This window comes from Calonectris borealis, chromosome Z, assembly GCF_964195595.1.
Source record: "Calonectris borealis chromosome Z, bCalBor7.hap1.2, whole genome shotgun sequence".
Lineage (NCBI taxonomy): Eukaryota > Metazoa > Chordata > Aves > Procellariiformes > Procellariidae > Calonectris > Calonectris borealis.
Genome location: NC_134352.1, coordinates 61,728,485 through 61,744,279, shown reverse-complemented (window position 1 = coordinate 61,744,279; position 15,795 = coordinate 61,728,485). Strand labels below are relative to the sequence as shown.

At 38.4% G+C, this 15,795-nt stretch overlaps 1 protein-coding gene across 2 annotated transcripts in view; it reads left to right on the top strand.

Moving 5' to 3' along the window:
* The window catches only part of HOMER1 (homer scaffold protein 1), a 92,453-nt gene that overhangs the window by 19,396 nt on the left and 57,262 nt on the right, over positions 1 to 15,795 (top strand). For both annotated transcript variants that reach the window (XM_075136498.1, XM_075136497.1), the window contains exon 2: positions 9,088 to 9,244. Coding sequence is in view for 1 of the 2 variants with exons in the window: in XM_075136497.1 (XP_074992598.1) it covers positions 9,088 to 9,244 (157 nt within the window). In the remaining variant the exon portion in view is untranslated. The remainder of the gene's footprint in view (positions 1 to 9,087; positions 9,245 to 15,795) is intronic.

Sequence of the window (15,795 nt, the reverse complement as noted above, 5' to 3'; positions counted from 1 at the left end):
GTTGAATAGCAAGAGCCTTATTTCCCAAGGTATGGTAATCCTAACTCTTGCGGTTTTATATGATGACTATAAATTTTAAGTGCTGTCTGCAGTTGTCTTACAGTGTCTTCTTGTAGGATACTCCTTTGCCTTTCTTCTCTCCCTTCCTCCTCTGGAAGGTCTCATGTATGGGCTTCCTGAACATTTAGTTGAGATTGGCACATACAGAGTGGTTCATTTCTTCCCTGAATGGACTATTTTATAGGATCACGTGCTCATAAAGATGCCATCCACATCAGTGGATGTGCCAAAATGTTATCAGAAGGAATTGATTTCAGAAATGTTTTCTGCCCTACATTTTGAAGTTACCTGCTTTCCTGACTTGCTTCCGGTGTCATACAGAAACTTCTATTCATTGATACAAATAATCATAAGTGGACAGTTTTTCTGCTAATGAACGTCCATAATCGCTGACTTCATTAGACTTCTGTCTACTCATAGGTGTCAAATTTAGCCTAGCTTGTATAAAACTGTATTCTTTGCACCTAGCTGTATACATATGTGTTTTGCATATACTTCTTAGCCCATAGTAAAATGTGGTGAGTTCCTTTTTTTTTTTTTAAACCCTAGGGTTTTAAGGTATACAAATATAGCGCAACTGTTCCCCCTCCTGCCTCAATAGCTCTCAAATTTCAAATCTTTATAGGGACATTCACATTTTGAAGATAATAGATTTCTGAGAATTTTATGAAAATAAAGAGCCAGATCGAAGAGTGCTTGTTGAGAGAGCAGGAGCTCAACTCCTGACAGTCATAGAGGAATCTCTTGGGGCAGATGTTCTGCCCCAAAAAGCAGGAAAGTTTCAGGTGGAAGTTTCCTTTTGTTAGACACTGGAGGTCCAACTGTGAGTTAGAATTTTGTTTTAGACCAATTTTTATTAATTCTGCTATTTGTACAAATACTTTTAAAAAAACCCAACAAAACCTGGTGAGGAAGAGGAAAAGGGGTTGCTATCATCACCAATAGCTCCTTATTGAATGAACAAGAGTGTGGGACTCTGTGATATGCTGTCTCGTTAGGATGATACAAAATGATGTAGGTGTAAAATCGGATGAATATGAAGTTTTCTGTCACATTTCCACTGGAATGGGTACTGTGGTATTTCTGTTATGTCTAGTTGTCTGCCTTCACTATAAGTAATACCAGTGCTCTGGACTCTTTTCCTGTACGCTGTTTTCCAGGGAATTCTGTATGAACTCATCACAGAATCATTTCCAGTAGTAGACAGCTTTTACATCTTGGACCGTATCTTAGAGCATGTTGTGATTTCCTATTCACTGGACTAAAGCTACTAAGTCAATTTGAATTCTAAAACCAGCTATGACTCAGTCCGTTTAACATTGTCTAGTGCAGTTTAAGAAGGGAGTCCAGCAATGCTTTTGCTTATTTATATACCCTTTAATGTTAGAAGCTGTTTCATTGATTCAGTGAGGGGTTTGCCATTATCTTCTAAAGTGATTTGACACCTAAGGAACTTTAAAAATCTAATGTTTGAATAATTCTTTAGTACTTTCAAAGTCTGATCTGTAATTTCATAGGATTGGAATTATTTCAAAATTATTTCAATAATATTTCATATTATTATGTTCTGTGTTTCATATTATTATGTTCTGTGTTTCTACCATCTTTGAAACGTCTTTGTTCATGTTTAAGGCTAGAGCTAATGAGCAAAGAACATGGATGAAGAAGCATAGATGCTCTAGTGTGAGCAAAGGTCGAGGGGAAGGGGCAGAGTTTATGGGCTGGGGTTTGAACCTTTCCTTCTGAAAAGCAGGCAATACTGGGCATCAAAATGTCTATTGTAGATTTATAAAAATAAATGTTAAAAACATAGGATACAACTTAGCCTTGGAAAAGCAAAGTGTTGGAGCTGGCCAAGCTGATTAAGCCAGCAGGCCTGGCAGCTGTCTTGTGGCATCTCAGCAAGGTCTTGTCTCCTGATCACCCATGACAAAACATTAATTTCATAGAAATGTAAATATGAGCAGATCACTAAATGATTTTCTTCTGACTTCCTGTATCGTATGTCCATTAAGTACTGTGCGATATCCCATTTCAAGCTGAAATACTTTAGTTGGTCAAAACTTCAGATCCTTGAAAATCTAATGTACAGTATGTAATGATGTTTCTGGCAAAAGTAAATGTATTTTTTACTTAACCTTATAGGTTTAATGAAAGGTTCTAGATAATTTTTTTCCCTTCAAATCCTGAAAAATTGCTGGTACTATTTGTGATGGTATGCTAACTCAGAAGTGGTTAAAGATCTAACACTAAAAGCTGATTGTTAAATGGGAACAAAACAGTTTAGAAAAAAGCTTGAAGGCACTGCTTTCTGCAGTATTATGTAGCTATAGAATGTATTCTATAAAGTAAGCCATTGAACTTTATAGGTAAATAGGCGCGTATATGTATTAACTTCTAACTGAATACAGAAAACTTACCAAGCTTTTTAGGAACAACTTCCTAAGCTTTTGCTACCTCAGTAAACCTGACTGAAACCCAAAACGTAACAGCAAAAGCAGGTCTAAGACTGTAAGTGTAAAACTACATAAACCAGTGGTGGTATGGAAGAGATTTCAATCTGGTTGCTCAATAGTAACTTCCACTTTTTTTACTATCTCAAAGCTTGTTTTGAGACATTAAAGTTGTTATTTCATGTATGTAATATAGAAAGCAAAATCTTAAGATGTAATCATTTCACAAGTATGCTGAATATGTTTTGTTCAAGTACGTTATAATTTTAATTTTTATTTCAAGATGGCAGTTGTCAGTCACTTTCTGTCCAGAAGAAGATTTTATTTCAGAACAGTTTCCATACAACAAGAAGCCAGTGTTATGCGATACTGTCCCACAAGCTACCATATACAGTATTTATCAGACTTCAGAGCATTTTTAGGAATAAGGAAAATTCTGTGTTTTTCTGTTGCTTTGAATTGCGTTTTCAGAGCTCGTTGACTCAGACTCCTGAGAAACCATTGGCCGTGTTTGGATGCCATTGTTGACAAATTAGTTTTGACTATAGCTGCACTTTTAATCTTTCTCCTCATTTCTTTTCAGGGATCTCTCCTCAAGCTGCTTATAGTAACAAAAGCTTGCTACAGCTTTAAAAACAAGCTAGGGAGAGTATTTTTTAAGACTGTAGCAGTGTGTTGGGAGAAAGCTGTAGTCTTGGTGTGGTGTCACTTTGAAAAAGCAAAAAGGTCCTTGTCCTATCCTAAATCTGAGGATAATCAGCAAATGCCTGAGAGATCATGCAGGGGATTCATGTTGTCTGATATGGGGAGAAATCACCTTGGATGACGGATATTATAGAGGCTCAGAACTCACTGTGTGCAAAATTACCACCTGCAAAAACATGCGTGTGTGATGCCTACTGAGAGAGTTTGCAGTCCTTAGAACTGCCAGAGTGTGTGTGCTGAGCATGCAGGCTGCCATGTGGCAGGGTGTGCTGTGCCCGTGCCTGTAGAGGGCTGAATGCAGCACACTTTTTGTCCAATCTCCACTGTGGTTAGGGAACTTGGAGTGTGGTTGTATTCCAGTTCTGAGCACAGGGATGTTGCCCTGTTTTTGGATGCACAGGGCATCATCTTCCTCTGAAACTCTGAGACTGAAATCTGAAGGGTGGGATCGTGCTCTGTTTGCAACTTGCAAATGTGATGAAAAGGACTTGCAAGGCACATTTTGTTGGCCTTGGCTTGAAAACAGTCTTGTATGTGGACTCCATGTGCATCAAAAACAGTAAGTCTGGATAATGCACCTTATCGGGCAATTAGAAATTTCTGAAATGATAGACATAAATGTTCATTCTCAGGGACTTTTCATTACTCATTAGATACTTTAGAGCTGTCAAAGCTGAGCTGAGTAGGAGGACCCCATCGCACTGGACCTGCTTATTCATCCTCTTTTGTCCTACTGTTTGGGGAAAATAGCTCTGCTTAGAGATTTTTAAAACTTCTAGTGTATTTGAACACTTTGAGGATCCAAGAGGCTGTTATATAAAGTTTTGGGTCTGTTTTTTGTGTTTGTGGCAGGGAGGGAATGTCATGTGAAACAAAACCATTTTGCTTCAGGAAATTTAATTAAATTTTGTTTATTGCCAATGAAGATGAAGACAAACAATTAAATAAACACAGAAAACACACCTCATCTTCCCTGCAGATACTTCTCCAACTCCTTCCTGGTCTCCCATCCCCTCACTACAGATGGCATTCAGAATATGGCAGTCAGTGCCTGTGATGGCTCCTTTTTTTTTTTTTTACTCAATTCCTCCATGGGCCACAGTCCCCTCAGTGTTATACCTGCTCCTGTGTCTGTCGTCTGCTCTTGCTTGGCCAGCTCTTTGCTCCAGCCCCTGGAGCACCCACAGGTGTCATCTCCTGTGTCTCTTTTTTTTCTCCAGCCCCAATCCTGGTCTGTTCTTGTGTCTGCGCAGTGCCGTCCCTGACCTCGTCCCACACGGTGCAGCACCCTCCCTACCAAAACCCTGTCAATTTAGCTCATTATGCAGGGGGAAGGGAGGGAGGTGTGTCATTTTGTAAATTTTTTTTTTTTAGCATCATTAACACACCATAGGGGAAGCAAGTAGGTCATCAGCTAATGTTGTAGAAGTTAATACCTTCTTTTCCATGGTTTATTGTTTTTACAGTAACTAAGACAACAGAATCCCAGCCTCGAGAAGTTGTAGATATTATGGTGTCCTGGTTTCGGCTGGGATAGAGTTAATTTTCTTCCTAGTAGCTGGTATAGGGCTGTGTTTTGGATTTAGTATGAGAATAATGTTGATTGATGTTTTAGTTGCTGCTAAGTAGCCCTTACGGTAGTCAAGGACTTTTCAGCTTCCCGTGCTCTGCCAGGTGCGCAAGAAGGTGGGAGGGAGCATAGTCAGGACAGCTAACCCAACTGACCAAAGGGATATTCCATACCATATGATGTCATGCTCAGTATATAAGGCTGGGGGAAGAAGAAGGAAGGGGGGGACGTTTGGAGGGATGGCGTTTGTCTTCCCAAGTAACCGTTACGTGTGATGGAGCCCTGCTTTCCTGGAGGTGGCTGAACACCTGCCTGCCGATGGGAAGTAGTGAATGAATTCCTTGTTTTGCTTTGCTTGTGTGTGCGGCTTTTGCTTTCCCTATTAAACTGTCTTTATCTCAACCCATGAGTTTTCTCACTTTCACCCCTCCGATTCTCTCCCCCATTCCACCGGGCGGGAGTGAGCGAGCGGCTGTGTGGGGCTTAATTGCCAGCTGGGGTTAAACCACGACATATGGCAATGAAAATAACTTTGGAGTCATGGTAAACAACAATGTGGGGAAAGAAATAAGAGGAAGGAATGTTGGCACGATCTGGAAGTACCAGACATGTCAAAGAATAGATAATTCCTTTTTAAAAAGCAAATATTAATTATGGATTAGCAAGGAAAGTTCTTTCTAACCTTCTGTACTAACTTGAGCTTCTTTTGTGAAAGCTTTAATTAGTCTAACGTGGAAAAATGAAACCTTAGGTTCTTAATTCAGTAGTCTGCATTTTTTTAAAAGGATGTGTTAAGATGTCAAAATGGAAAGAGTGGTTGAAAGCACTGTTCATTCAACTGTTAGGACACAGGCTTTTCTCCTAAGACTAGCCCGGGACTGATCACATATCAATGAATGGTTTTCTGTATCAGTGATGAAAAAATACCTGCTTAAGTGGTACTTCTCATGCTTCTTTAGTCCTCACATTGCCACTCAAATCCAGGAGGACTTAGTATTTCTTTCTAGTCTCTGTTTGACCATTGTAATGTTGCAGTCTAAGCCAATTAAGAACAGCGGCATATTAGCCTTGATGTTTCTGCCATGCCTGAGTGGATATTTCTAATAGTCAAACTGTGTTACTATGGCATTCTTGTGAGTTTCTTTTCTTTTTGTTCAGCATCAGGATATTTCTGGAAAAATGAATTACTTCTCTTTGTAATTAGTGATGAGTTCTTGTCTTAGTTCTATTAGTGTCTTTAGTGAATACTAAATACTTTCTGGTAATGAAAGAACGACAAGAGAAAGCTGAAGGAGGAAGAAAAGAGAGGGAAGAGTAAGGAACTGAGGTTTTTTTTACAGGATTGTTTTTTCTTATTTAAAGCTGTTCTCTTCTTCCTATCTTAGCTCTATATAGGCAAAAGTAGATTTTAAAATTTTTATATATAAATATATTTTATATATTATAAAATATAATACAATTTTTATATATATTAATTGTCTGAGCACTTAGTAAGGGAAAAAGGAAACTATTCTCCTATTTAGCTAATACTAATACTCCTATAACTAATATTACTTCAACTGAATTAATTGAAACTTCCAGATTGGGAGGGCATCATGTCCTGTGTGGATAATGGAGAACAAAAAGTTTGAGTAAAGATTGATTAGCTGAAGTTACAAATCTTGTATATGTTTTATAGATTACATTTTGTTTGTTTCTGAATGTTTTAGCAAATCTAAAATTTAAGTAGCTCTATAGTATGTTCCTATAGAAAAGTACAGATGACCTAATTATACAGCAGTTTTGAAGGACTTCAGTGGCACATCAGTGACTGATTCTATAACACATGTAGTCCTGTAGACATAAGGTGCATAACCCATTTGTTTGAAGAAATAATCGTTATAAATGTTCATCATCAAGTGTCAAAACGTTGGTCTAATTCGAGGCATCTGAAGTTTAGTGTCTTTGTGAGAAAAAAATCCTAATTACCCCAGTAATCTGGCAAAATCATGATTTATCCAACTAGTTTAATGAAGGGAGCTATGCTTTTTCCACGGAGTGTAGACAGCTTGTCATTCAGCAAAGCTGTAGTTTCAGTTAAAACATGGAAAGAAAAGTCTGTAACTCAAGTTTTATCAGAAGCGATTAAAAAAGTGTAAGTAAGCTTCATTTATGCTGTTCCATACCTAACTGTAATGTCTATGCCAGACCCACACACGTGCCCTGCAAAGTGCTCTGGTTTGCCTTTGAGCAGCACTGCTGAGCAATCGGCAGGAATATGCAGCCACCTCGTCAAACAAAGTGAGGATATTTAGCTGGGGCTATGGAAGATTTTTGTGCTGACAGGGCAGGGCAGGAGAGCAGCAACTCAGGGCTGAACAATTGGACTTTTATTGACACTTCCACTTGCTTTAGTCATATAGTTTTTGCCTACCTGTTACGTATTAAAATCCTAACCTGTGGTATGTTGAAAGTCCCAGTTGTGTGATATACTGTACTGTGACAGAATTGACTATCAGTGCTGGTCAAATGTGTACTCATTAACCACATCTACAATTTGGATTCAGCTCTTTTTTTGTCTTTTTAGTTAATGTGGTCAGAGCCTTTATTTTCTCCTTTTAATGTCAATCGTCATCCAAATAATTGTCAGGCTTCTAAGATTTTTGTTTTGATGGGCTCTTTAACTTTCCAGAGGTAAAGGACTGTTTGCATTATGGTAATATGCGTCACATTACATTTGGATATGCTTAATTGGGAGGTAAATGCAAAATGTATCTAATGTTGAAGACAAGAACTAAAGTTCAAGTATGATTGAAGAAGTAATTGTAGATATTCAAAAGAGCAATAAGAATTAGTGTAAAGATTCTGTTAAACAAAAGGACTATAAAAGTCACCTTTGCGTAACCTTTGTTTGGGATCAGGAAAACAGCTACACAACCTCCTAGAGCATCGTGATTTAGAAGGGGAAGATGAGTTGGTGCTGAGGGTACAGTGACATTTGTATGGAGGACTAGCATGTGCATTAATCCCCTTGGCCTGCCTTGCTTCTCCTTTAGCTTTCACTGAAACTCTCTGTTTCGCTGTCTTTGGTCTGTTCTGTATCCTTTCTGTCACTTCTTCCAACACCCAACATAGGAGAACACCACATCTTCTCGCAGATGAGCTTCAAGGAGTCTTAACTCCCAGCTGAGTAATACGACTCTGCTGCTGAAAGCAGCTGGTCTCAGCTGCTCCTGCTGCCAAGCAGTAGAGATATGTCTGAGAGTTCACATGTACCCCTTTGTAATGAGGCCAGATTAAGCCCCTTTGACTATGAGTACCCAAAATCCTATTTTTTTCTTTTGCTTTTATTTTGGGCACAAAAACATATTGAAAACTTACCTCTTAAAGGGAAATGAGGGCAGGGACAAAGGATATGTTTCTTCACATCCTGACAATGGGAGAAAAGAGGGGAGTCCAAAAACCTAAAAAGTTAAATCCAACTTAAAGTTCTGTTACTTAGTATCTTTGGGATTTGATGGCAACATTTCCTGAAGAATACAGCCATCTATTTGTCACTAAAATGTAGCTAAATATAAACTGACAACTATCCTAGTGATACTAAAATATTTTTAGATTTCTGTGCAATATTATATGTCCTGGTAATGATCATGGGGAAAATAAGTTGTAAATTCTAAAGTACAGTAGTGTTTTTACCTTACATAATTTTATTTGCTAAGCAGTTAGCTTTGAACCATGTGTGTTATACATACTTAGTGTTGCTATGAAATTGTTCAGGTGTGAAGCTCCAAAGAATGAGGGTTTCACAACATATATTCCTGGCCCTAATTAATGTTAGTTTTAGAGTAATTGCATTAAATCAGCCAGTTCAGTTTCAGATTATGGCCTAAAATTTATTAGAATAATCAGAGTATTAAAGGATTTTTGAGAAGATGGGGGTTTGAAGTCATACACATTCTGCAGTGTGCTGTGTAATGAGGTGAAGTTACACATGTATTAATGCCAGTTAGTTTAAAGGGATAGACGGAGGGTGAGAGCTGGGGAGATGATGGGGCAGGGCTGAGTCTGTATTAGAGATGTTGGTCTTTATCTGACTCTACAGCTGGTGATGATTTTTGCCTTAGAAGGCTTGCATTTTGCCTGCGTATGTATATTAATGCACTTATCTGCTCTATGCAATAGCACATATGGAAGTTCTTAGGAAAAATTTATCATGCAAAGTGAAATGTGTACATCCCAGTGGGCACAACTGGCAGTTAACTTGTGTGCAACGATATTATTTACAAATTAGATTCATGACTTTTACTCTCTATCCTTCAGGGAACAACCCATCTTCAGCACCCGAGCTCACGTCTTCCAGATTGACCCAAACACTAAGAAGAACTGGGTTCCCACCAGCAAGCATGCTGTTACTGTGTCCTACTTCTATGACAGCACAAGAAACGTCTACAGGATAATCAGTTTGGATGGCTCAAAGGTAAGTTTTATTTCAGAAAACTTGTTTGCCTCATTAATTTTTGTATTTATTTTCTAGTCTGATGTCCTTCATGTATCTTCTCAGATGCTTTTGTCATTATCTGAGTAACAGATTACTGACATGTTAAAATGGTAACATTGCTTCATTACATGCTGTAAGTGTTTATTCGAAAATGCTATTTTCCATGTGTTCACACATACTTTGATAAATCGATTGCCGAATTTAAGTGATGACCTGTTACTTAGTTAATATCATGAACGGGCTAAAAAGACATTCCCTGTGAGATTCACTAAAAAGTACAAATAGGGTTACAATAACCTGTTTTCATCTCCGCATTCAATGATCTGTCAATATTATTGTCGTCAGCATTATGAAGGACATCTGTTCAGTGCCCATAATCACTTAGTAAATCCTTTATTACATAATCTTCCAATTTTTGCTGTAGAGAATGGTGAGGATTCCCTCTTAATAAAGCTCTCCATGGTAAGCTTTTACCAAGACTCAGTTGGTTTGGGTTTAGGTTTTTTTGGGGGTGTTTTTCTTTTTTTTCTTTTTCTTTTTTTATAATTAGCAAGGATAATGTGTTGAGCTGCTGTTGTAAGAAACCTTGTCTAAGAAATTAATTTGATGTGGAGAAAATACGTGACTGTTTCCTTAAGTTCTACCCCAAGTGGGTATAAAAACAGTAACTTTACAAACAGCGTATCAGAAAACTCTGCAATAGGACATTAAAGATACACAGAGTGTAATCAAAAGTTGTAATCCTTTCAAGAGATTTTAATTTGCAACTTCTGGAGATGCATCAGTTCATGATGGTTGGAACTGAAATACTCTGTTCGAGCATGGCAGTATTCACAGAGATTTTTAGGCTATTTATTGAAAGTTGAAAAATATTACCCTGCATTTTTTTAAAATATCCAGAGTGTTGCTATTTTAAATGAGGAACAAGAATTTCTATCATAAAGAAGTATATAGAAATAGATTTCATAGTCAAAGGTCTCTACATGAGATACTTTAAGTGATTGAGACTCTGGTATCAAAGCCTACCAGAATTTTTTCAAGTTTAAGTCTTACTTTGTTTCTTCCCTTCCCAGCCTTCCTTCAAATGATTCTTTTAGTGCTGTCAAATAATTAAAATACCTTTCGTGTGACTGTTTGTAAATAAGGACTTTGGGATTGGAACTAGGTACTGTATGAAATCAAGACTACCAGTTGTAATCTGTGGCACGTTAACTGATCTGCGCAGTTTACAAAATCCTTATTCTGGTATCCACTGGGGTTCCTCTGCCTTTGTCCAAAGCTGCAACTCCTGCAGAGTGGCTGCTGAGTTAAATTGTCAAGCAGTTGTTCATTTATTTATTTGTTCTTTTGTCTGCTGCAGCATTTCCTTTACATTTGCAGTACTATTGGCAAGGCATATTGATAATGCAATCTATCACTTTCATTTACTCTCTCTGTGATTGCTCCAATCCTAATAATGTTTTCATCCAAGTGTTAGATGTCTAAGTTCTAGGATCCCAATCATGATTAAGAAAGACCCATTGTTTTAGGCATCACAGTGCTGCTCTGAAACATACACAGGTGAATAGCAGAGGGACCCATGAAAGAATTTTCAGGAGGTTTTCAGCATAATTCCCAGAAAATTTTTTTATTTTTAATTAAAGCCTCATCTTTTTTAACATGTCTGCACATATACAATATAGGCTGTACAAAGGGCTAAATATAAATATAAAGCATTCTTAAGTTTGGAGTGCATCCAGATGGTGTCTCTGCTATATGGCATACAGCTGGGTGTCAGTAACACTACTGGCATCTGGGCTTGCAATGCCTTATATTGTTGATTGGTCAGACAGAAGCGTTAAATTTGCAGAGGAGAAAAAGCTATGCAATTTAATTCTCCAATTTTAAGTTTTGAAATGAAACTGAATAAAGATGATTTTGTGGAGTTTTTTAAAAGCAAATTTTACATTGAAAATGTAAAATGTCTCAAATACACATGTTGCCAGTGGCTAAAACCACTTGTCGAACCATACTGGTTTTGAAGCTGTCATGCCCCTCTCTCGGAGGGAATAGGTGCAACTAGATTTTATGGTATATCTTTGTGCTGGTGGGGTTTACAGCACCCTGTGGGTTTGTATGGTGGAGAGAATGACATGCGTGTGGCTGCTCAGTTACAGCAGCTCAGGCACTGAGCAAAGTGATGGCAACTCACACGTATGTTCACTTAGGCTGTAGTAAGAAAAGTTTGAGAGCACGATACTTTAGATTTGAGTGATAATCCTATTTATGTCCCACACCTTCCCTCTCTTTAGGTCAGTGGGTTTCAGGAGGATTCCTGGATAAAATTTAACTTCCCTACTGATTGTCTGAAAGTCATTAAATTTTTCTTCTTGAAAGCAAAGAGACATTTTTAAGACAGGATCTTCACTCACCTCTGAGGGGTGCTATTGTACATTGCAGATTCCCACTTGAATTTGCTTTTGGGCGTCTTTGGTGTATTTTGAGAGCAAGGGTTTTTTTCCTTATTCCATATCAATGGGTCTATGAGCCAGATTCAGGCGAGACAGGACCTATAGAAGCAGGTTCTGCTTATTTTTAATGCATTCTGCGTAATGTCGTTTTCTGAAGCTACAAGTGTCCTCTTAAAATACCTTGCACAAGAAAGGATGCATCTCCCTCTAACTTGACCTCAGAAAATGTTCTAGGACCATAAGGTGTTTAGTGTACAGCCATATTTTATAGTCACAGTACAGTATCTGGATCCCTGCTGCCCATGTCAGGGAGAGCCTGATGCAAATAATCTGATAGAACTCGAGGCTGGTTTCTGTGACCTCTTGAGTAAATATCTTTTATGTGACCTTTTTCTCCTACCACTCTAGGAATCAAGAGAAAGCCTGAAAAATAAAATTTCTTATGCAATATGACGTGACAACATTGAGCAGTTGTTGCTAAGGCTTTCAGTTCTCATTAATTATATAGTCATTTCATAGCTCCTCGGAAAAATGTATTTTAGTACTTCTTCCTCCTAGGTGATGGAAGGAAACCTCCATTATTTCTCCAGTAACACTGCAGACAGACACTAGGATTATTCCCAGAATCCTACTGTCTTTTCCGTTCAGCCACTGAACTGGCAGTCACTGAGAAAAGAAAGGAGGTCAAGTAATGTGGTTCCTGCAGTACTAGTTAACTGTCTGATATTTTTTTCACAGGTGCAAGATAGGAAAAAGCCTGTAATAATTTGTGCTCATCTAAAACAAGAGAAAACTGTGGAAAAGAGGAGTGGTTTTTCAGTGTATAGGTTCCACAAGCCTTGTATATATTATTTCTGAGTCAAGACTCTCATCAGTGTTACTGCAATAGATGATCTTTACATTTTAATGACTGTTGTAAAATAAACTAGTCACACATTAAAGTGATAACCTGTTTAATGCTACATACAGGTTTTAAGTAAGGCCTGTAAGCACAGGCCTTCAGTGATCTTCCTCTGAAGAAGTTAAAAAATACTGTGTGTCTTAATTATTATTGCCATCAATTTTAGCACAAGATGAAATCATATTTGACCACTGCTGTATATCTTGCAGCTGTTGGGTTCACAGTAAGTAAAACAAACAGCTAAGATGCATGCCCTATTTTCTCATAGCTAAACTAATATGAAAGGAAAACATGAAAGCTATTTTATTATTCCAACAAAATCTAACGATAACAAAGTCAGTTTTCTTCAAAAGCTAAGTGTCTGCCTGTCAGATTGACTCTGTTCTGTTTTTAAGATATTCTTGTACATTTGTATTAACAACATTCTTAAAAGTTGGTGAAATATTTGACACTTGCTATACTGGTAACTCTATAGTGAAATCTGGCATGGAGGAGAGCAGTTAAAGTGATACCTATTTGAGTAGAGAAGACAGGCTTAATTATAAATTCTAATTTAAAAAATTAATGGTTTTTTTTTTTAGCTGAAGATATGAAGGATACATATCTATTATTTTCCAGAAGTAGCTGTAGTATGCTCTAGCATTGCACTTTTTAAAAGCATAATTAATTTAGCACGTGAGAGATCTAGCATACTAATGCTTTTAATACAGAGAGGATCGAAAGCCTTGATTTCCTTGTAAAATTGGAAAATCTAATGAAAGGACTCTTTTTTGTATCACTGGGATCTGAATGTAGTCTTCCCAGTGAGAAACTTGCTGTCTTTGGACTAATACTGTCCACTGGAGTGGAGCCGCCTCATTTTTCTCTGCTAGAAAATAAAGGGAAGAGTCACAGCAGCTCTTTCTCAATACAATTTTTTTTTTTAAAGTTTTCTTCCTACCTTTCTCCCTTGCAAGGAAGCAATTTGACAGTCACTGTAACCTAGCCTAAATGCAGACTGCTGTCAAAATAGATATCCCATTCTGGTCCAGACAGCCTGTTCTGGGTTCTCTCTTGTGCAGCCAGCCACGTGGTCAGCTGAAGCAGTGAACAGTCTCAGCTAAAAACTGGTTGATTTCTCCAAGGTTTTTCACTGGATTAATTTGCAACCAGATATACCACTGTCACTGCAGCAAAGGCCAGTCCTTCAGGCTTTAAACCTGCCTATTGCTTGGAAGTCATACAACTCTGTCCTCGAAGTCATCTTCTGCATTGAGGAAGTTACATCCGTGACATAATACACACACTCTAAATGTGATGTAAGTTCAAATTAATCAAGCAATGGATGAAAGTAGGGCTTAAGCAAGCTAGACAACATAGCTATAGCTTGAGCTGGGAGGAAGACTCTTTTCTACACTGCCCCCAGGATATTTAATTTCAAACATATTACTGTTGACAACTTCCACAGCAGAGAGATGGAGCATTAAGTGAACTTGCACAGCTCTGTTCTGGGCTTCCACCAGGTTATTTCAAAAGTGGGCTTCCAAGCACTAACAGTGCACAAGAAGACAAGAAGCATACAAGAAAAAAAAAGTTCCAGAACACCTCCTTTCCAGGAAGTCTACCTCCCGGTCTCACATTATCTCTTCTGTCCTGTGTGGCATAGACAGCCGTTTTCAATAAGGTCAGTTGGAGACCATAGTGCAAGTGCAAGCTTGCTGGCTTTATTTGGGCTCCAAACCTTATGCCTAAAGAAAGGAGAATGATGTTTGAATTACCAGTGACCTCACTGACCAGCTTCTCCTATATGAAAATCTAAGGAGACGTTTTGTGGGCTGGGGGTGGTTCTCCAGTCTCTGATGACACAGCAAATCCTGTCCTTGACCTGATGAGGCTTTCAATGTCAGCTTTCAGGCATTCCAAAATTTTCCAGGAGTTGTTCACAATGGTAGCCAAAACTTGCATTTTGAGGCAAAGGTTATCAGAGAGAACCGCCTGTTTGATATCCTCATCTACATCCAGATTTGCTCTTCTAATTTAATGCGAGTATAGTGGAGCTGCCAAAGCCACTGCAGAAGATGCCGCTTTGTTAAATTGATCTGTGCTGCAGTATCTTTGCTTGTCTTTCTGCACGTTGCAATACAATGTGTTCTTCTGAACCTTCTTGCAATACTCCTCTCCACCACTTCATCTGAGAATCACGATATGCACATTGGAGCTGTTTGTGGGCTTAGCCAGCCCCTCAGCTGTAAATTTTTCAGGCTTGCCCTGTAGAATTCAGAGAAGATTTTATGTTGATGCTAGCTGTGCTCCAGTGCTAACCAAGTCTCAGTAAAAGCAAAGGGTGCTAAATAAACTTCGTAACTACTCATTTTAATATCCACCCAGAAGGTCATCTTACACAAATAGTATAGACTGATTTTGACTTCTAGAAGATCTCGGGCTTGGGAGAGCAGTACTTGGTCTCTCTGATGTTGAAGTTTCTCACTGTCACCATCCTGAGAAACCACTGTTACTCTCTACACATCTGTACAGTTCCTGCTATTCAAAGAATAAAAGAAAGATTTCATTATTTACGACAGAGAAGATGGTTTGGACCCTGTGGATTTTGTTGCTGCTCTAGGATTCTTCAGTAATCACTGGCTTTAACCTCCAGAAGTAAGGTAGGGGTTGTGGTTTCATGGAAGCAGGAAACATGCGCACTGATGTTCAAAAGATTCCCAACTCAGTACTGCAAGACGATTGCAGTAGGACACATACTGACAATAGCCGTTGGAGCACAGTAACTGGCATACAAGAAAGATTCTTGCTGAATTGTTCTGCTCACAGCGTGTGCAATTTTCTGGGAAGTTTTAAGGACGTTCTCTTTCACGTGGGTGTTACAAAGCACCAGTGATTCATGAAAAGGGCTGTGAGTTATTTAACAAATGTGGCTGAAACTCTTAGTAGCATCAGACAGAAGAGAAAGCGTGCCTGCATTTCACTTCAAATACACGTATTTTTGGGTTTATGGCTAGCTTTTCTTGTTCATGTTGGCTGGTTATAAACTGTACTAACCAGCAGTTTTTTAGTTAAATGGAACCCGTTGGTGTCACTGTAAGACTTTATCCTGACATACTTTAAGTCAGCTGGACAGTTCCACATCGCAGATTTAGAATGTGTTAAACAAACTTTGATGTGATGGAAATACTGTTGAAATC